Here is a 23,042-nt window from a genome sequence, read left to right as displayed (position 1 = left end):
CTACCTAAATTCACTTGATTTTCCTCGAATAGCCATAAATCTCCTCGTTGCATTAATGAAAGCTGATGTTGTCATTTCCTCCTCAATTTCAATGTGAATTGCACGCGACGCTAAACAAGTGTACAAAACTCCCCATCTCTTACTGTTGGCTAACCCTCCTCGAGTTTGCCTTTCAATAACTTGCCATGGACCAAAAACATCCACTCCAACTGAAGTAAAAGGGGAACTAGGGATCACTCTGTCTTTCGGCAATTCTGACATGATTTGATGCAATTCTTTACCTCTCAATTTCCTGCATTTAACACAACTGTGAATAACTGAAGCTATCAGGCGTTTACTTCCTATAATCCAGTAGTCTCCAGATCTGACCGCGCCTTCAGTTCTGTTGCGACCTTGGTGCTTCACAATATTATGAAAATGTCTTACAATAAGTGTTGAAACATGATGTTTCTGAGGTAGAATCCATGGATGCATTTCTGACTTATCCAAATCAGCTCTATTAAGACGTCCTCCAACTTTTAACAGTCCATCCTTATCTAGAAAGGGATTTAATGACAAAATACTGCTGTTCCTTGGCAATGGTTTCTTGTCTTGGAAACATGATATATCTTCAGAAAAAGATTCCTGCTGCACTTGTTTAATAACGAATCTTTCAGCATTCAGATAGTCCTGTACTGAGACAACTTTCTCACACTGAGTTACTGAATGTCTAACAAAAAGCTTCAAATTCATGATGGCTTTCACTAAACTGCTCCATTGCGAAAAACGCTGGAAACGTTCTGTTCCTAAGGAATGTGTTAACATTACAGTACATTTCATTGCATACATTTCTGATGCATCAGTCTCTGGATCTTCAACAAAATCAAAGCTCTCTACTTCTTTCTGACGTAGAAATGATGGTCCCTGTAACCACGTGCTATTTTTCAAGCTGCGTGCTGAAATTTGGCGAGTTCCTTGATCGGTTCTCACATAAAACCACTGTTCACTGGAGGCGTTCTTAAGTATTCTAGCAACTCTATTATCTACATATACAGAAAATCTTCGAACTCGATTTTGAATGTATCCCAGCACCACTTTACTGTCAGAATAAAACTTTATTTCCTGTAGCGCAAATTCCAACGCATCAGATACAGCTTCTGCTAATTCAACTGCTGTAACTGCAGCACACAATTCTAAACGAGGGATTGTGTGTCCATGTTTAGGTGCAACTTTACTCTTAGTACAAATCCAACAGAAACATTTCCTTCTGCTCTCACATAAGCCACTGATGACATTGCCTTCTCTGAAGCGTCACAAAACACATTAATACATTTTTTATCAACATTTGACAAAGAACATGGTATGTATGTTCGTGGGATTGAAATAGAGTTTAAATCACGTAAAGACCATTATTCCCATCTGTCACGATTATCCTCTGATAATGGTGCATCCCAATCAACAGTTTTACAAACGAGATTTCTCATCAGAATCCTGCCTTGACACACAACGGGTGCAATAAATCCAAGCAGGTCGCACGTCACTAGTTAAAACAGTCTCAATGAGAAAACGGCCTCACTACAAACACGTCACTAGTTAAAACAGCCTCAATGAGAAAACGGCCCTACTACAAACACGTCACTAGTTAAAACAGCCTCAATGAGAAAACGGCCCTACTACAAACACGTCACTAGTTAAAACAGCCTCAATGAGAAAACGGCCCTACTACAAACACGTCACTAGTTAAAACAGCCTCAATGAGAAAACGGCCTCACTACAAACACGTCACTAGTTAAAACAGTCTCAATGAGAAAACGGCCTCACTACAAACAAGTCACTAGTTAAAACAGCCTCAATGAGAAAATGGCCCTACTACAAACACGTCACTAGTTAAAACAGTCTCAATGAGAAAACGGCCTCACTACAAACACGTCACTAGTTAAAACAGCCTCAATGAGAAAACGGCCCTGCTACAAACACGTCACTAGTTAAAACAGCCTCAATGAGAAAACGGCCCTACTACAAACACGTCACTAGTTAAAACAACCTCAATGAGAAAACGGCCTCACTACAAACACGTCACTAGTTAAAACAGCCTCAATGAGAAAACGGCCCTACTACAAACACGTCACTGATTAAAACAGTCTCAATGAGAAAACGGCCTCACTACAAACACGTCACTAGTTAAAACAGTCTCAATGAGAAAACGGCCTCACTACAAACACGTCACTAGTTAAAACAGCCTCAATGAGAAAACGGCACTACTACAAACACGTCACTAGTTAAAACAGCCTCAATGTCACTAGTTAAAACAGCCTCAATGAAAAAACGGCCTCACTACAAACACGTCACTAGTTAAAACAGCCTCAATGAGAAAACGGCCTCACTACAAACACGTCACTAGTTAAAACAGCCTCAATGAGAAAACGGACTAAAAACAGCCTCAATGAGAAAACGGCCACACTACAAACACGTCACTAGTTAAAACAGCCTCAATGAGAAAACGGCCTCACTACAAACACGTCACTAGTTAAAACAGCCTCAATGAGAAAACGGCCTCACTACAAACACGTCACTAGTTAAAACAGCCTCAATGAGAAAACGGCCTCACTACAAACACGTCACTAGTTAAAACAGCCTCAATGAGAAAACGGCCTCACTACAAACACGTCACTAGTTAAAACAGCCTCAATGAGAAAACGGCCTCACTACAAACACGTCACTAGTTAAAACAGCCTCAATGAGAAAACGGCCTCACTACAAACACGTCACTAGTTAAAACAGCCTCAATGAGAAAACGGCCTCACTACAAACACGTCACTAGTTAAAACAGCCTCAATGAGAAAACGGCCCTACTACAAACACGTCACTAGTTAAAACAGCCTCAATGAGAAAACGGCCTCACTACAAACACGTCACTAGTTAAAACAACCTCAATGAGAAAACGGCCCTACTACAAACACGTCACTAGTTAAAACAGTCTCAATGAGAAAACGGCCCTACTACAAACACGTCACTAGTTAAAACAGCCTCAATGAGAAAACGGCCTCACTACAAACACGTCACTAGTTAAAACAGCCTCAATGAGAAAACGGCCTCACTACAAACACGTCACTAGTTAAAACAGCCTCAATGAGAAAACGGTCCTACTACAAACACGTCACTGATTAAAACAACCTCAATGAGAAAACGGCCTCACTACAAACACGTCACTAGTTAAAACAGTCTCAATGAGAAAACGGCCTCACTACAAACACGTCACTAGTTAAAACAGCCTCAATGAGAAAACGGCCTCACTACAAACACGTCACTAGTTAAAACAGCCTCAATGAGAAAACGGCCTCACTACAAACACGTCACTAGTTAAAACAGCCTCAATGAGAAAACGGCCTCACTACAAACACGTCACTAGTTAAAACAGTCTCAATGAGAAAACGGCCTCACTACAAACACGTCACTAGTTAAAACAGCCTCAATGAGAAAACGGCCTCACTACAAACACGTCACTAGTTAAAACAGCCTCAATGAGAAAACGGCCCTACTACAAACACGTCACTAGTTAAAACAGCCTCAATGAGAAAACGACCCTACTACAAACACGTCACTAGTTAAAACAGCCTCAATGAGAAAACGGCCCTACTACAAACACGTCACTAGTTAAAACAGCCTCAATGAGAAAACGGCCTCACTACAAACACGTCACTAGTTAAAACAGCCTCAATGAGAAAACGGCCTCACTACAAACACGTCACTAGTTAAAACAGCCTCAATGAGAAAACGGCCTCACTACAAACACGTCACTAGTTAAAACAGCCTCAATGAGAAAACGGCCTCACTACAAACACGTCACTAGTTAAAACAGCCTCAATGAGAAAACGGCCTCACTACAAACACGTCACTAGTTAAAACAGCCTCAATGAGAAAACGGCCCTACTACAAACACGTCACTAGTTAAAACAGCCTCAATGAGAAAACGGCCTCACTACAAACACGTCACCAGTTAAAACAGTTCAAAACAGGCGGCCTCACTACAAACACGTCACTAGTTAAAACAGCTCACTACAAACACGTCACTAGTTAAAACAGCCTCAATGAGAAAACAGCCTCACTACAAACACGTCACTAGTTAAAACAGCCTCAATGAGAAAACGGCCCTACTACAAACACGTCACTAGTTAAAACAGCCTCAATGAGAAAACGGCCTCACTACAAACACGTCACTAGTTAAAACAGCCTCAATGAGAAAACGGCCCTACTACAAACACGTCACTAGTTAAAACAGCCTCAATGAGAAAACGGCCTCACTACAAACACGTCACTAGTTAAAACAGCCTCAATGAGAAAACGGCCTCACTACAAACACGTCACTAGTTAAAACAGCCTCAATGAGAAAACGGCCTCACTACAAACACGTCACTAGTTAAAACAACCTCAATGAGAAAACGGCCTCACTACAAACACGTCACTAGTTAAAACAGACTCAATGAGAAAACGGCCTCACTACAAACACGTCACTAGTTAAAACAGCCTCAATGAGAAAACGGCCTCACTACAAACACGTCACTAGTTAAAACAGCCTCAATGAGAAAACGGCCTCACTACAAACACGTCACTAGTTAAAACATCCTCAATGAGAAAACGGCCTCACTACAAACACGTCACTAGTTAAAACAGCCTCAATGAGAAAACGGCCCAACTACAAACACGTCACTAGTTAAAACAACCTCAATGAGAAAACGGCCTCACTACAAACACGTCACTAGTTAAAACAGCCTCAATGAGAAAACGGCCCTACTACAAACACGTCACTAGTTAAAACAGCCTCAATGAGAAAACGGCCCTACTACAAACACGTCACTAGTTAAAACAGCCTCAATGAGAAAACGGCCTCACTACAAACACGTCACTAGTTAAAACAGTCTCAATGAGAAAACGGCCTCACTACAAACACGTCACTAGTTAAAACAGCCTCAATGAGAAAACGGCCCTACTACAAACACGTCACTAGTTAAAACAGCCTCAATGAGAAAACGGCCCTACTACAAACACGTCACTAGTTAAAACAGCCTCAATGAGAAAACGGCCTCACTACAAACACGTCACTAGTTAAAACAGTCTCAATGAGAAAACGGCCTCACTACAAACACGTCACTAGTTAAAACAGCCTCAATGAGAAAACGGCCTCACTACAAACACGTCACTAAAAACACGTCAACTAGTTAAAACAGCCTCAATGAGAAAACGGCCTCACTACAAACACGTCACTAGTTAAAACAGCCTCAATGAGAAAACGGCCCTACTACAAACACGTCACTAGTTAAAACAGCTGTTAAAACAGCCTCAATGAGAAAACGGCCTCTACTACAAACACGTCACTAGTTAAAACAGCCTCAATGAGAAAACGGCCTCACTACAAACACGTCACTAGTTAAAACAGCCTCAATGAGAAAACGGCCCTACTACAAACACGTCACTAGTTAAAACAGCCTCAATGAGAAAACGGCCCTGCTACAAACACGTCACTAGTTAAAACAACCTCAATGAGAAAACGGCCTCACTACAAACACGTCACTAGTTAAAACAGCCTCAATGAGAAAACGGCCTCACTACAAACACGTCACTAGTTAAAACAACCTCAATGAGAAAACGGCCTCACTACAAACACGTCACTAGTTAAAACAGTCTCAATGAGAAAACGGCCTCACTACAAACACGTCACTAGTTAAAACAGCCTCAATGAGAAAACGGCCTTACTACAAACACGTCACTAGTTAAAACAGCCTCAATGAGAAAACGGCCCTACTACAAACACGTCACTAGTTAAAACAGCCTCAATGAGAAAACGGCCCTACTACAAACACGTCACTAGTTAAAACAGCCTCAATGAGAAAACGGCCTCACTACAAACACGTCACTAGTTAAAACAGCCTCAATGAGAAAACGGCCTCACTACAAACACGTCACTAGTTAAAACAGCCTCAATGAGAAAACGACCTTACTACAAACACGTCACTAGTTAAAACAGCCTCAATGAGAAAACGGCCCTACTACAAACACGTCACTAGTTAAAACAGCCTCAATGAGAAAACGACCTTACTACAAACACGTCACTAGTTAAAACAGCCTCAATGAGAAAACGGCCTCACTACAAACACGTCACTAGTTAAAACAGCCTCAATGAGAAAACGGCCTCACTACAAACACGTCACTAGTTAAAACAGCCTCAATGAGAAAACGGCCTCACTACAAACACGTCACTAGTTAAAACAGCCTCAATGAGAAAACGGCCTCACTACAAACACGTCACTAGTTAAAACAGCCTCAATGAGAAAACGGCCTCACTACAAACACGTCACTAGTTAAAACAGCCTCAATGAGAAAACGACCTTACTACAAACACGTCACTAGTTAAAACAGCCTCAATGAGAAAACGGCCTCACTACAAACACGTCACTAGTTAAAACAGCCTCAATGAGAAAACGGCCTCACTACAAACACGTCACTAGTTAAAACAGCCTCAATGAGAAAACGGCCTCACTACAAACACGTCACTAGTTAAAACAGCCTCAATGAGAAAACGGCCTCACTACAAACACGTCACTAGTTAAAACAGCCTCAATGAGAAAACGGCCTCACTACAAACACGTCACTAGTTAAAACAGCCTCAATGAGAAAACGGCCTCACTACAAACACGTCACTAGTTAAAACAGCCTCAATGAGAAAACGGCCTCACTACAAACACGTCAGTAGTTAAAACAGCCTCAATGAGAAAACGGCCTCACTACAAACACGTCACTAGTTAAAACAGCCTCAATGAGAAAATGGCCCTACTACAAACACGTCACTAGTTAAAACAGTCTCAATGAGAAAACGGCCTCACTACAAACACGTCACTAGTTAAAACAGCCTCAATGAGAAAACGGCCCTACTACAAACACGTCACTAGTTAAAACAGCCTCAATGAGAAAACGGCCCTACTACAAACACGTCACTAGTTAAAACAGCCTCAATGAGAAAACGGCCAGACTACAAACACGTCACTAGTTAAAACAGCCTCAATGAGAAAACGGCCTCACTACAAACACGTCACTAGTTAAAACAGCCTCAATGAGAAAACGGCCTCACTACAAACACGTCACTAGTTAAAACAGCCTCAATGAGAAAACGGCCTCACTACAAACACGTCACTAGTTAAAACAACCTCAATGAGAAAACGGCCTCACTACAAACACGTCACTAGTTAAAACAGCCTCAATGAGAAAACGGCCTTACTACAAACACGTCACTAGTTAAAACAGCCTCAATGAGAAAACGGCCTCACTACAAACACGTCACTAGTACTACAAACACGTCACTAGTTAAAACAGTCTCAATGAGAAAACGGCCTCACTACAAACAAGTCACTAGTTAAAACAGCCTCAATGAGAAAACGGCCTCACTACAAACACGTCACTAGTTAAAACAGCCTCAATGAGAAAACGGCCCTACTACAAACACGTCACTAGTTAAAACAGCCTCAATGAGAAAACGGCCTCACTACAAACACGTCACTAGTTAAAACAGCCTCAATGAGAAAACGGCCTCACTACAAACACGTCACTAGTTAAAACAGCCTCAATGAGAAAACGGCCTTACTACAAACACGACACCAGTTAAAACGGCCTAACTACAAATGCGACACAAGTTAAAACGGCCTTACTACAAATACGGCACCAGTTAAAACAGCTTCAATGAGAAAACGGCCTCACTACAAACACGTCACTAGTTAAAACAGCCTCAATGAGAAAACGGCCCTACTACAAACACGTCACTAGTTAAAACAGTCTCAATGAGAAAACGGCCCTACTACAAACACGTCAGCCTCAATGAGAAAACGGCCCTACTACAAACACGTCACTAGTTAAAACAGACTCAATGAGAAAACGGCCTCACTACAAACACGTCACTAGTTAAAACAGCCTCAATGAGAAAACGGCCTCACTACAAACACGTCACTAGTTAAAACAGCTTCAATGAGAAAACGGCCCTGCTACAAACACGTCACTAGTTAAAACAGTCTCAATGAGAAAACGGCCTCACTACAAACACGTCACTAGTTAAAACAGCCTCAATGAGAAAACGGCCTCACTACAAACACGTCACTAGTTAAAACAACCTCAATGAGAAAACGGCCTCACTACAAACACGTCACTAGTTAAAACAGTCTCAATGAGAAAACAGCCTCACTACAAACACGTCACTAGTTAAAACAGCCTCAATGAGAAAACGGCCCTACTACAAACACGTCACTAGTTAAAACAGTCTCAATGAGAAAACGGCCTCACTACAAACACGTCACTAGTTAAAACAGCCTCAATGAGAAAACGGCCTCACTACAAACACGTCACTAGTTAAAACAGCCTCAATGAGAAAACGGCCTCACTACAAACACGTCACTAGTTAAAACAGCCTCAATGAGAAAACGGCCTCACTACAAACACGTCACTAGTTAAAACAGCCTCAATGAGAAAACGGCCTCACTACAAACACGTCACTAGTTAAAACAGTCTCAATGAGAAAACGGCCTCACTACAAACACGTCACTAGTTAAAACAACCTCAATGAGAAAACGGCCTCACTACAAACACGTCACTAGTTAAAACAGCCTCAATGAGAAAACGGCCTCACTACAAACACGTCACTAGTTAAAACAGCCTCAATGAGAAAACGGCCCTACTACAAACACGTCACTAGTTAAAACAGCCTCAATGAGAAAACGGCCCTCACTAGTTAAATCACTAAAACACGTCACTAGTTAAAACAGCCTCAATGAGAAAACGGCCCTCAAACACGTCACTAAAACAAACAAACACGTCACTAGTCAATGAGAAAACGGCCTAAAACACGTCACTAGTTAAAACAAATGAGAAAACGGCCTCACTACAAACACGTCACTAGTTAAAACAGCCTAAATGAGAAAACGGCCTCACTACACAAACACGTCACTAGTTAAAACAGCCTCAATGAGAAAACGGCCTCACTACAAACACGTCACTAGTTAAAACAGCTCAATGAGAAAACGGCCTTACAAACACGTCACTAGTTAAAACAGCCTCAATGAGAAAACGTCCCTACTACAAACACGTCACTAGTTAAAACAGCCTCAATGAGAAAACGGCCTCACTACAAACACGTCACTAGTTAAAACAGTTAAAACAGCCAATGAGAAAACGGCCTCAAAACAGCCTCAATGAGAAAACGGCCCTACAAACACGTCACTAGTTAAAACACCTCAATGAGAAAATGAGAAAACGGCCTACTACAAACACGTCACTAGTTAAAACATCCTCAATGAGAAAACGGCCTCACTACAAACACGTCACTAGTTAAAACAGCCTCAATGAGAAAACGGCCTCACTACAAACACGTCACTAGTTAAAACAGCCTCAATGAGAAAACGGCCTCACTACAAACACGTCACTAGTTAAAACAGTCTCAATGAGAAAACGGCCTCACTACAAACACGTCACTAGTTAAAACAGACTCAATGAGAAAACGGCCTCACTACAAACACGTCACTAGTTAAAACAGCCTCAATGAGAAAACGGCCATACTACAAACACGTCACTAGTTAAAACAGCCTCAATGAGAAAACGGCCTCACTACAAACACGTCACTAGTTAAAACAGACTCAATGAGAAAACGGCCTCACTACAAACACGTCACTAGTTAAAACAGCCTCAATGAAAACGGGCCCTACTACAAACACGTCACTAGTTAAAACAGCCTCAATGAGAAAACGGCCCTACTACAAACACGTCACTAGTTAAAACAGCCTCAATGAGAAAACGACCCTACTACAAACACGTCACTAGTTAAAACAGCCTCAATGAGAAAACGGCCCTACTACAAACACGTCACTAGTTAAAACAGCCTCAATGAGAAAACGGCCCTACTACAAACACGTCACTAGTTAAAACAGTCTCAATGAGAAAACGGCCTCACTATAAACACGTCACTAGTTAAAACAGTCTCAATGAGAAAACGGCCTCACTATAAACACGTCACTAGTTAAAACAGTCTCAATGAGAAAACGGCCTCACTACAAACACGTCACTAGTTAAAACAGCCTCAATGAGAAAACGGCCCTACTACAAACACGTCACTAGTTAAAACAGCCTCAATGAGAAAACGGCCTCACTACAAACACGTCACTAGTTAAAACAGCCTCAATGAGAAAACGGCCTCACTACAAACACGTCACTAGTTAAAACAACCTCAATGAGAAAACGGCCTCACTACAAACACGTCACTAGTTACAATGTAAAACGTACTACAAACACGTCACGGGCCGTATTTCATTCCCTGCCACCTCTTCCCACCAACGACGGGGGCCGATTTGTATTTCATTCCCTGCCACCTCTTCCCACCAGCAGACAACTATACTAACACTGAAATGGAGATATTAGAAACATTCCTCAAATCTTTATGCTATCTAAGTTGCCGAAAAAGGTTCCACAAAATCTAAGTTTTGGTTGTCAGTCTGGTTATAGGCGTTATAATTCAGACCAAAATGGCAACTCGATTTGAAATAAGGATCATACCGAACACTATTCAATGTCACAAGTTATGCTTTCCATAACTGACTTCAAATGTTTCTAGTATTTCAGTTCAAAAGTTTGATTCTTTAGCAAAATAAGAACAGGTGTTCCGGAAATATAAGTAGATCAAGGTCACTCCCAAAGTAATATCTGACGATGTGTGCACGATGTGTGCAGTATTGGAAATCTGGACAAAATACGTGCGCACGGTGTGCGGTTCTATCGTGGTTTATTTAAAGCCAGAAATGGTTTCTGGATACATGCGGGATAGAATTTTTAAAATTTTTTTAAGTATCTGTAGTTATATTCTACCACCAGTTTGCCGTTTAGTTCTATGTAAACCAGACGGGAGTGTGCCTGGTGAAGAGTATGTGTACATATTCGGTAGTCAAAGTAGTCCTGATAGATACAAATGTAATATTTACATTCTGTGTCGCATTCGCCTATATATATATCATTTATACGCCAAATAGTAGTATATGAGACTGTATACTAAATTTACACAGATTCGGTCGGTATAAGAATTTATGAATTTAGTTGTCTCCATGGTAAACAAAACCAGCCTCACTTTCACTTCGGTATCAATATACAACAAAATGAAATATACCAAGTTGTTGGACATAAGTAAGACCTTCATGAAAATAAATAACTTTGCAAAGCTATCAGATTATGACACAACACATCTCTTATCAACATGTAAATTTGCCACAAATTCATTATTATCGCAAAAACATACCAGATACCAATCTGCCCGTCAAAATTATAAATGTAGAATCCGTTACGAACATAATGTCGTGTCTTACTGACAGGCTTGACTTCCCTGTATAATTTACGTGATTGTTCCATTTTCTGAATATTGTACCATTCCACTTCACGACACGTGAGAGTAAATCATTCCTGAAGACACAGTAGACATCCTGTGAAATCTGACTGAGAGCCGCAGTAAACTGCTTTTATTTCAAACGAACGAAAAAATAACGTTATCATCTTATTTCTCAAAAATGCGAAAGTTAACATTTGTAGATCAATAATCAAGTTTTTGTGACTGTACTTTTTCATGCAATTGCTATATATGATGACACAATTGCTATATATGATGACACAATTGCTATATATGATGACACAAAGAACTATATTATTACGGCTGTTCTCAGATTTTTAACTTGCTGACGTCAGTATTTGGTCAGGCGAGAAATTAAAACGACGTATTCCTGGTTTTTGCTTTGTTTGGATTTTTAATAGAATTGCGGGAATATAAATAGAAAGTGTTACATGTAACGGAGGACATTCTATTTATCTTCCACCTGGATTGGCTTTAAACACCATTTGGGAACAATTTCTTGGTTAAAGACACACTCGGAAGTAAGAGTGTGTTGTTTTCAAAGTGCCATATGTTACCAGTCTTGCTGTACAAACACTCCTTTATTTTATCAATAATATACTTTTCTAGTGTATGTAACATTAAATGGACGTCCTTTTTTGTCTTGACAATTAATCATTAAAATCTCACACCATCAGAAAAGAAACGTTATTTTCATTACTTCTGCATTACACTCATTTTGTAAACATAATATATATACCTGTATACAGGTAGGTTTTGTTGCACAAGACACACCACTCGCCAATCTATGAAGTATGAAACTGTACACCAGAAAGACAGAGACAGAGTGAATTGCTATTTCGAAATTATCTAATTACCAATGGGTTTTTTTGATAAAGTCACATGTCATATTTGTAGGCTTCGACATATCACGACCTCCCGATGACACACACACATAACACATGAATTCGCCTCTCACACGTAGGTGTGGTGTCCTTAAAATTGGCTTATCTACAGGAACAAACTGTCACTCTTTGTTGGCTGTTTTTGTTTTCATACGAGGTTGAATTTATTGGAGAGTTTTGTCACAAAGACCTTGGAAAGTTAATTTCACATTCAAATATATTGATAACGCCTTGTCTTTATTGATCAAGTCCATCGTATATATCCACAAGAGAAAGACTCTACATTATCTCGATCCTACAGCAAAACCCACATAGACAGCTTTTCATCAAGCCTGATGAATTCACTATTATGAATTTTCAGTTTCTGGAATAACAACATTCCTGCATCTTCAACGTCTGGTTTCAACATGTTGCATTTGAGTCGATATTCAAGTGCCTATTCCCATTATAACGATTTTCGTGCGAAATGTCGTCAACTTCCGGACAAACCCGTAACAGAGGGTTTTCAAAAAGATGCGGGTTGTTGAAAATAATGGATACGTTTTACGATCGTCATAGTGATCTCATTCAGAAACATGTTGTTGCTTTGTGCGAATTAAAGTTGAACCTGTTTTGCTAGCTTGTTTGCCCGGTGGTTCCACTATTGTATTCATTGTTCTCAGTTTGAGAGCATGAAATTACTTACTTGGATGCCAAGTTTGCATGGCAGATGTCGTAGATGGAGGAGAAGACTCCTACAGAACACCTGGTCCTTGTACTCTATCAGGAATCTCCGTGTTTCTTTTCTTCATTATTCGTCACACTTTTTTTCTTTTGTAATTTTTATTTGAGTTTGGATTATGATTATGTGGACATGTTGGTATATCCTTGTAATTGTTTTTGACCTTTCAGAGAAAATAATTTTAGTTCGAGACTAGATGTAAACATTTCTTATCATATCACCAAGTCGTTTATGTCATTTAAAGCTGTAATCTTCTTTTGCAATGTTGTGAGTAAAGCAGCACACTTGCCAGATCCAATAGATCTTATTCACCGCTGTATAATGACTCTTTATCAAATGAAACTGATTTCACTCGTTCCTTTTAATAGAAAAAAGGAACCATTGTCATATCAGATAAAAGTTTAATTGTTTTCCCCATAAATTGAATTTGATTTTTTATTTTTTGTTTTAAGGTCGCTATGAAGTCGAACTCGTCTCCTTCTGTCTGTATTTTTTTTCAGGAGTCTCCGTGTAAATTTTTTCGTTTCTTCAAATTTTTCTCTAGTTGTATTAAATTTGAGTTTGGATTATGATTGTTGGTTGATATTTTCTGTTTGTTATTGTTGCTAATGCACCAACCTTTCCTAACATGCCATGGCTAAATTAATATCAGAGGGGTTAAGACATTAGGCTTTCTGGTAGGCTACTAGAAGTTGTTATAAATTGGTAGCAATCATAGAGTATAACAAACAGATTCCCAACAGCTCAAACTCAAATTCGATGAAACTAGGCCAAAACGTTGGTAACATAAAGAGGTAATAGAGACCTCCTGAACAAGTACAAGGAGACTGAGACCAGAGGCTATTGAAGTGTAAGCGGCTTTCAACTTTTGTACATCATGAAAACATGGAAGTTCATGATCAGGGTTCAAAATGTTTATCCTATTAATAAATCGTCTCTATGCGTTTCGAATGCGATTGTAAAATAAGGAAAGTATACATTCGGCGTATTTTCTGTTCATACACCAGCTATGACAAGACTTGGATATATTTTATAATCAAAATATCATTTTGGATACATAAAACATTTTGATAGCAACCACCATGTGTATTAAGCTCTTGGTCCGTTATGAACTTGTGAATATTGATAAAAGTAACCTTATTTTTTATCATTGCTTCAGAGGTCAAGGTTATCGAGCTGGAGGTCTTTGAAGTTGATACCAAATTGGAATGAGTTGCACTTCTCGATAACAGCAGATTTCATTCAATTTATTTCTTATAAAGACTATGTTTTCTTTCTGACATTGCTCTTCCGTAAGTATGCATATCTTTAATTTCTTTATTTCTAAATGTGTAAATATTGTATAAAAGGGACACAAGTGACGAGCATACAATCCTAAATGTGTGAATATTGTATAAAAGGGACACAAGTGGCGAGCATACAATCCTAAATGTGTAAATATAGTACAAAAGGGACACAAGTGACGAGCATACAATCCTAAATGTGTGAATATTGTATAAAAGGGATACAAGTGACGAGCATACAATCCTAAATGTGTAAATATAGTATAAAAGGGACACAAGTGGCGAGCATACAATCCTAAATGTGTAAATATAGTACAAAAGGGACACAAGTGACGAGCATACAATCCTAAATGTGTAAATATAGTATAAAAGGGACACAAGTGACGAGCATACAATCCTAAATGTGTAAATATAGTATAAAAGGGACAAAAGTGACGAGCATACAATCCTAAATGTGTGAATATAGTATAAAAGGGACAAAAGTGACGAGCATACAATCCTAAATGTGTAAATATTGTATAAAAGGGACACAAGTGACGAGCATACAATCCTAAATGTGTGAATATTGTATAAAAGGGATACAAGTGACGAGCATACAATCCTAAATGTGTGAATATTGTATAAAAGGGATACAAGTGATACAATCCTAAATGTGTGAATATTGTATAAAAGGGACACACAGTACAATCCTAAATGTGTGAATATAAAAAGGGATTATTTGGCTTTATCCTTCGTATCGTTTTCATAGTTAAAGATTTTGGTTACAATTCAAATTTTGAGAAATTTACATATAAAAAAAACACACTATTACGTCGACATTTGATTTCGTTGATGAAATAAGCTAAATAAATCCACTTTTGTGTATTTTCGTGTTGTTGACTTAAAAAATTAGTTAAAAGTCATGACTTCAAATATTTCTGACATTGCTTTTCTTTCTTTTGTCAACGTAGTTCATTTTCACGATGGCTGGAACAACAATGCAAAGGTAAATATTTACAATTTTTTAAACTTCATTTTGAAGTTTTCTTGAGTGTTTTACAGATTAAATTTTCCTTATTTTCATTCTATCAAAAGCACTCAGGAAAAATATTAAACGTTGTCATTGGAAATAAATAAACTCAATATTTTTTACCAGCCATGAACATACACAGCTCATTCGCATATAGCCAATAATTTTACAAGCATACCCGCACCAAATCGTATCATCAAATGTCTACATGTAGACACACATTCACTACTAATCTGTTATATAAAAATCACTAACCGCCCGCACGTGCTTAAACACAACATTAAGTCCGCACAGCCTCATACTCATCCTCATGCATAAAGCCTCACTTCCGTAAACTGTCGTAAAACTCGTCACCTGTAAATAAGCAGAAGTCATTCCAATACACCCTTACCATACCGTCACACTCCAGCGATTCCAATACACCCTTACCATACCGTCACACTCCAGCGATTCCAATACACCCTTACCATACCGTCACACTCCAGCGATTCCAATACACCCTTACCATACCGTCACACTCCAGCGATTATAATACACCCTTACCATACCGTCACACTCCAGCGATTCCAATACACCCTTACCATACCGTCACACTCCAGCGATTCCAATACACCCTTACCATACCGTCACACTCCAGCGATTATAATACACCCTTACCATACCGTCACACTCCAGCGATTCCAATACACCCTTACCATACCGTCACACTCCAGCGATTATAATACACCCTTACCATACCGTCACACTCCAGCGATTATAATACACCCTTACCATACCGTCACACTCCAGCGATTCCAATACACCCTTACCATACCGTCACACTCCAGCGATTCCAATACACCCTTACCATACCGTCACACTCCAGCGATTCCAATACACCCTTACCATACCGTCACACTCCAGCGATTCCAATACACCCTTACCATACCGTCACACTCCAGCGATTCCAATACACCCTTACCATACCGTCACACTCCAGCGATTCCAATACACCCTTACCATACCGTCACACTCCAGCGATTCCAATACACCCTTACCATACCGTCACACTCCAGCGATTCCAATACACCCTTACCATACCGTCACACTCCAGCGATTCCAATACACCCTTACCATACCGTCACACTCCAGCGATTCCAATACACCCTTACCATACCGTCACACTCCAGCGATTCCAATACACCCTTACCATACCGTCACACTCCAGCGATTCCAATACACCCTTACCATACCGTCACACTCCAGCGATTATAATACACCCTTACCATACCGTCACACTCCAGCGATTATAATACACCGTTACCATACCGTCACACTCTAGCGATTATAATACACCCTTACCATACCGTCACACTCCAGCGATTCCAATACACACTTACCATACCGTCACACTCTAGCGATTCCAATACACCCTTACCATACCGTCACACTCCAGCGATTCCAATACACACTTACCATACCGTCACACTCTAGCGATTCCAATACACCCTTACCATACCATCACACTCCAGCGATTCCAATACACACTTACCATACCGTCACACTCTAGCGATTCCAATACACCCTTACCATACCGTCACACTCCAGCGATTCCAATACACCCTTACCATACCGTCACACTCCAGCGATTCCAATACACCCTTACCATACCGTCACACTCCAGCGATTCCAATACACCCTTACCATACCGTCACACTCCAGCGATTATAATAGAACGTTACCATACCGTCACACACTAGCTATTATATACACCCTTACCAAACCGTCACACTCCAGCGATTCCAATACACCCTTACCATACCGTCACACTCCAGCGATTCCAATACACCCTTACCATACCGTCACACTCCAGCGATTCCAATACACCCTTACCATACCGTCACACTCTAGCGATTCCAATACACCCTTACCATACCGTCACACTCTAGCGATTCCAATACACCCTTACCATACCGTCACACTCTAGCGATTCCAATACACCCTTACCATACCGTCACACTCTAGCGATTCCAATACACCCTTACCATACCATCACACTCCAGCGATTCCAATACACCCTTACCATACCGTCACACTCTAGCGATTCCAATACACCCTTACCATACCGTCACACTCCAGCGATTATAATACACCCTTACCATACCATCACACTCCAGCGATTATAATACACCCTTACCATACTATCACACTCCAGCGATTATAATACACCCTTACCATACCATCACACTCCAGCGATTATAATACACCCTTACCATACTATCACACTCCAGCGATTATAATACACCCTTACCATACCATCACACTCCAGCGATTATAATACACCCTTACCATACCATCACACTCCAGCGATTTCTATAACCTTACCATACCATCACACTCCAGCGATTCCAATACACCCTTACCATACCATCACACTCCAGCGATTCCTTACCATACCATCACACTCCAGCGATTATAATACACCCTTACCATACCATCACACTCCAGTGATTCCAATACACCCTTACCATACCATCACACTCCAGCGATTATAATACACCCTTACCATACCATCACACTCCAGCGATTCCCCTAAGCATACCATCACACTCCAGTGATTTCTATAACCCTTACCATACCATCACACTCCAGCGATTCCAATACACCCTTACCATACCATCACACTCCAGCGATTCCAATACACCATAACCATACCATCACACTCCAGCGATTCCAATACCCCATAATCATACCGTTACACTCCTGCGATTTCTATAACCCTTACCATACATCACACTCCAGCGATTTCTATAATCCTTACCGTACTATCACACTCCAGCGATTATAATACACCCTTACCATACCATCACACTCCAGCGATTTCAATACACCTTTACCATACCATCACACTCCAGCGATTTCTATAACCCTTACCATACATTACACTCCAGCGATTTCTATAACCCTTAGCATACCATCACACTCCAGTGATTCCAATACACCATTACCATACCGTCTCACTCCAGTGATTCCCCTTACCACACCGTCTCACTCAAGCGATTTGAAGACATGCTTATGAAATGCACACGCACACACACTCTAACAAACACGCATGTGTGTATGTGTTACATGAAGTTGGGGGTCATTTAGAGGCGGGGTCTCCTTGTAGCATATGGTTTGTGGCTACCACAATAAACAACATATAGAAAACCCGCCGTATTTTATATAAAGTTAATGAGGAATAAAATGTCTTGTCCAGTAAACACCCATGACAGAGCAGCGTGTTACGTGATATAGTCCTCAAACACAAATATACTGCGTACTGATACATACGAACACCATAAGTCAACATGGTAGGTTTCCTATTCAGAAACATCTTATTTTTTTTAAATACTGTCCCAAAATTCAAATATAGTCGAACGTCATTATATGGAAGTCGGCAGGACCATGGAAATACTGCGAATTCGATTGATGTGAGCTCAGATATTTAATGTGAAATTTGGAATTCTTCGAAGTAAACTGGTTCTTATATAAAACATCAAACATGAAAATAAAAGGAATGAAATCTAGTTTGATTAGGGGAAACAGTGCATGTCATGTCAAAAAAGAAACGGTTAAAACCAAGTTATATTTTATCAATAAATCTTTCTCATCAATAGAAATTTAATCTAAGCTGAGTAGATCAATTTTTGTTTTTAATAAATTTATAAAGAAAAAAAAATTATCTGTATATTAATTTGCACATCGACAACAATAAATCTCAAGTTTATATACATTACAGTAATTTGATATTTTGTTTTGACTTTTTTTGGCTTTAATTATGTTGTTTTCAGATGTATGAACATCTAGTGCCCGTTCCCCGAGTAAACATCGACAATATGGAAGAGCTCAAAGATGGCATAACCTTCGTCACAGCGTATTTCGATCTTGGCACAATGAAAAAGGGATTTCAAAATAACAATTATCAAGGGTTTAACACATATAAAAATTGGATAAATGCATATTCGCAATTCAATAATTCAGTAATTTTTTTCACGGATTCTATCGAGATGGAGACGTTGTTTCGTGATCTTAGAAAAAGATTTCCACTTTATATGACACGCATTATAAAAATAGATAAAAACAAGCTATGGTCATTCAAATTAGCCCCACATATCAAAAAAGTATTTGCCGAACCATGGTATCCGAAATTCCCTCCAAACACTATCAATGAAAATTATTCCTGTGCTATGCATGCCAAATATGATCTGCTGGAAATTGTGATTAATGAGAGGCAGTACAAAACCAAACATTTAGCATGGATTGATGCAGGATATTTTCGTGATAAAGAGACAAAAGTATTTTCATTAGAAACGCCTCCAGATCTCAAGAAAGACCACATAGCCTTCATGCAAATCGACGAATTTCAGGAAAGTTTAACACCTGAGGATATAATACACACGAATATGGTGTGGATAGCTGGAGGGATGTTCCTAGGCCAGCCTGATTATCTGTTACCATTTATTTCCGACTACAAATCTGCTGTTAACAGTCTAATTACAAAGAGGCTGATGGGTACGGACCAACAGGTCTTATATATTATGTACTCCAACTACAAAGATATACTTGTACGTGTACCTATCCAAACGTACTACCACAAATGTAAGTGTGATTGGTTTTTTCTTGGTAATCTCTGTCGCTTCATATGGGAAAGGAAACAATGGCGTCGTCCATCGTTAGCTTACTTTGACGCCATGACTCTGTGAGTAGTTATTTTACTATGGCCAATTGGTCAAGAGTCATCCTCAATACTCCAGAGGTTACGATCAATTTCGCTTACTGCACACCAAGAACTTTTCCTGGCAAAACTCAACAAACCCTAAAAAAGCTCAACCATGGTTTTAAATATTGAACAACTTCACAATGTCGTTCACTTAAGATTAAAGAAAGACTCTTTTTAATAAGAACTTTACGTGAAATTATTTAACGTTCTTCTATATTGCTGATGAAGTCCTCAAACATGACTTCATACAACAACATATGGTAATGATGAATTTGAAAGGACAATCTCGTGACATTGACATATAATCATGTTATTGCTGTCTCGATCTACTGTTGATCTGCAACAAGCATATTAACATAGCAATGTCACGCGCCGATCGTTCATAAATTGTTCATACATGATGTGCCATTCTGCGCAAATCCGCACTGTGCAATATCTAGACACAAAATGATTGGCTGACATGACGGATTGAAAATGTTAATAGCTAGATAGCTATCACAGCCGTACCAAGATTGTTAGGTGAATTATAGAATTAATTTTAAATCGACACTTTTCGGACCCTGCATTGATGATTTTTTTCTACTAGATACATGTATCAAGTTTCAAGCATCAGAGAGTGACGAGTAGTAGTGCTTCGGTCAACAAAAATTGTACGAAAATAACTTACTATTACTGGAGGCTGTTAGAGTTGTATCAAAACATCTCTATTTAGTGGATAAAGCGATAAATATGTGTGTGGACTTATAAATCACAGATTATGTGAAATCACTGTAAATAACCACAAGGATGAAGAACAGAATCTCATTGATTTCTATGTCGCTTATGTTTCAGGATTTCGTGCTCTATGCATTTACCATAAGACCTGTCTTACACTCAATTTGCTTTCTGTGAGGTTTCAACATCTTAAACTTTTTATGTGTATGTTTTTGTACTTTTGCGTTTTTGACTCTAACTGTCGATGAGTGATTGACTTCTGAAACAAAAAATACAAGAGTTTTAAAAAGTTCGTGTTTCGAAATGTGATACGTATGATCATTTTTGTTTTTGTCACAGCGAAGTATCGGATAGACTGAACACTTTTTTGATAGACTGAACACTTTTCTGATATAATGAACACTTTCTCTGATATACTGAACACTGTTCTGATATACTGAACACTGTTCTGATATACTGAACACTTTTCTGATACACTGAACACTTTTCACATAGATTAAACACAGTTTAACCATGTTTTATTTATATCTTTTTTATCTGTACATATAACATATTTATAGCATATTTATACATGTCTGGTTGCTTTGGAGCTTTAGCACGTGATTGTATACATATAATTAAATAATACAATAAGAAATGTAAATGCTTGTTTTTGTTTATTTGTTTAGGTTTTTTGGGGTCTCTCTATCTCTCTCGCTCTCTCTCTATCTCTCTCGCGCTCTCTCTCTCTCCCTCCCCCCTCCTCTCTCTCTCTCTCTCTCTCTCTCTCTCTCTCTCTCTCTCTCTCTCTCTCTCTCTCGCGCGCGCTCTCTCTCTCTCCCACCCCCTCTCTCTCTCTCTCTCTCTCTCTCTCTCTCTCTCTCTCTCTCTCTCCCTCTCTCTCTCTCTCTCTCTCTCTCTCTCTCTCTCTCTCTCTCTCTCTCTCTCTCTCCCACCCCCTCTCTCTCTCCCTCCCACTCCCCCCTCTCTCTCTTTCTCTCTCTCTCTCTCTCTCTCTCTCTCTCTCTCTCTCTCTCTCTACTATTTTTTATAATGCAGTTTAAACAAGTAATAATTAAAACGGGACCATAAAATATGTCTTCCACAAACATAGTGTTGAATTAATATTGATCAACAATCGAACAATTTTACAACAGAAGTCGTCTGTGTATGGCTGTCACCCAGTAAGATAAGACGAAGGATATCATCGTTGTGTTTGTGGTGTCAGACAACACTTATGTCACCTGTCCAGATTCGATTTTCATCAAACTTGGACAATATGTAAATTCTGATCAATGAGAAACTTCCCCGGCGGCCGTCTCATTAAATCACATGTACCTCATCAATGTCTTACTGATGTCAAACAAAGGATTTTTTTTTTCAAACGATATCTAAATTTTGGCAAAATCTTTCCAAATCAGATGCCACGGTTGATAGGTTAGATCGAAACATGAAAAGACGCCCCCTTGTATTTGTAAATATTTGTGTTGTAACACGGCTCCGAACACACACAATGCATTCATTTAGTGGATAGGTGCCAATGGGAGCTTCTTTGTGTCTATCATCGATAAGTTATAATTTTTGCATATAAATGCCTTCTTCAGGTGTTATACTAAATATCGCTCTTTTTTATAATTCTACTGCATTTTATAATTCAAAAGCTGTAACATGTAGGAATTAAAACTGATTGAATCCTTAACACATGGTTCTCACATACAAAAAGTATATCATCAGTAATAGTCACCAGAAGGCACAAATTGGCACCCATCCTCTCTTCATTATCATAACAGACGGAAGATATTGATTTAAACATATCTTATTTACATCAAATATATACAAGGGGATTATGTACAAGAAAATTATATGTAGCTCTTTCCGCAATGTATGGAACTGTTGTATGATGATCATGAAATTGAATTAATGGTTTGGCTGATACTGTATCTACACAATGTAATACCTTGTCTAGGTGAAATGGTATTTATCACATGTGTGTCTTTTGTACGATTCTCTGAGCACTAATTGTACTTCAAACATTGATAAAGAATTAAGATACGAATGTAACTGTAGGACAGCCATGTCGTCAGTGACGCATGAAGCCACGATATCTAATGATCGTGATTGAGATTGTACTGGTAACGGGCAACTCGTACAATAACACTGATTGTTCAACACAGGTATTGATATGATCTGAAAAGACTGCTAAATTTAGATCAAGTGGCAGAACCCAAAACCTTCCTCACTAAAGGCCAAAAGCAAGGTAGGGTGAAGGGAGACATTTGTGTTTTGGATGTCAGATCGATTTTCAGAGGGAAA

General features: G+C 39.3%; 2 protein-coding genes across 2 annotated transcripts; one reads left to right on the top strand and one right to left on the bottom strand.

Annotated features, from left to right (window-relative positions):
• On the bottom strand, nucleotides 1-12,691 carry LOC132551006 (uncharacterized). Its single transcript, XM_060215110.1, has 2 exons — nucleotides 12,594-12,691; nucleotides 1-1,282 (listed from the first exon to the last, which is right to left on the bottom strand). The coding sequence occupies exons 1-2, from the start codon at nucleotides 12,689-12,691 to the stop codon at nucleotides 1-3; spliced, it is 1,380 nt and encodes a 459-aa protein (XP_060071093.1).
• A 6,416-nt stretch (nucleotides 12,692-19,107) lies between these two features.
• LOC132551005 (uncharacterized) lies at nucleotides 19,108-20,019 on the top strand. The gene has a single exon (XM_060215109.1). The coding sequence runs from the start codon at nucleotides 19,108-19,110 to the stop codon at nucleotides 20,017-20,019; it is 912 nt and encodes a 303-aa protein (XP_060071092.1).
• The last annotated feature ends 3,023 nt before the right edge of the window (nucleotides 20,020-23,042 follow it).

Source organism: Ylistrum balloti, unplaced genomic scaffold (genome assembly GCF_031769215.1).
Source record: "Ylistrum balloti isolate Yb309-2 unplaced genomic scaffold, AGI_CSIRO_Ybal_v1 Utg370164, whole genome shotgun sequence".
NCBI lineage: Eukaryota > Metazoa > Mollusca > Bivalvia > Pectinida > Pectinidae > Ylistrum > Ylistrum balloti.
Note: the sequence above shows the minus strand (reverse complement) of the source record. Positions and strands in the feature narration are given on the sequence as shown.

Coding starts and splice junctions, on each gene's coding strand:
- LOC132551006 (XM_060215110.1), bottom strand. CDS start 12,691: ATGTTGAAACCAGACGTTGAAGATGCAGGAATGTTGTTATTCCAGAAA. Junction 1,283..12,593: donor CTTGATGAAAAGCTGTCTAT/GTGGGTTTTGCT, acceptor GTGACGCTTCAG/AGAAGGCAATGTCATCAGTG.
- LOC132551005 (XM_060215109.1), top strand. CDS start 19,108: ATGTATGAACATCTAGTGCCCGTTCCCCGAGTAAACATCGACAATATG.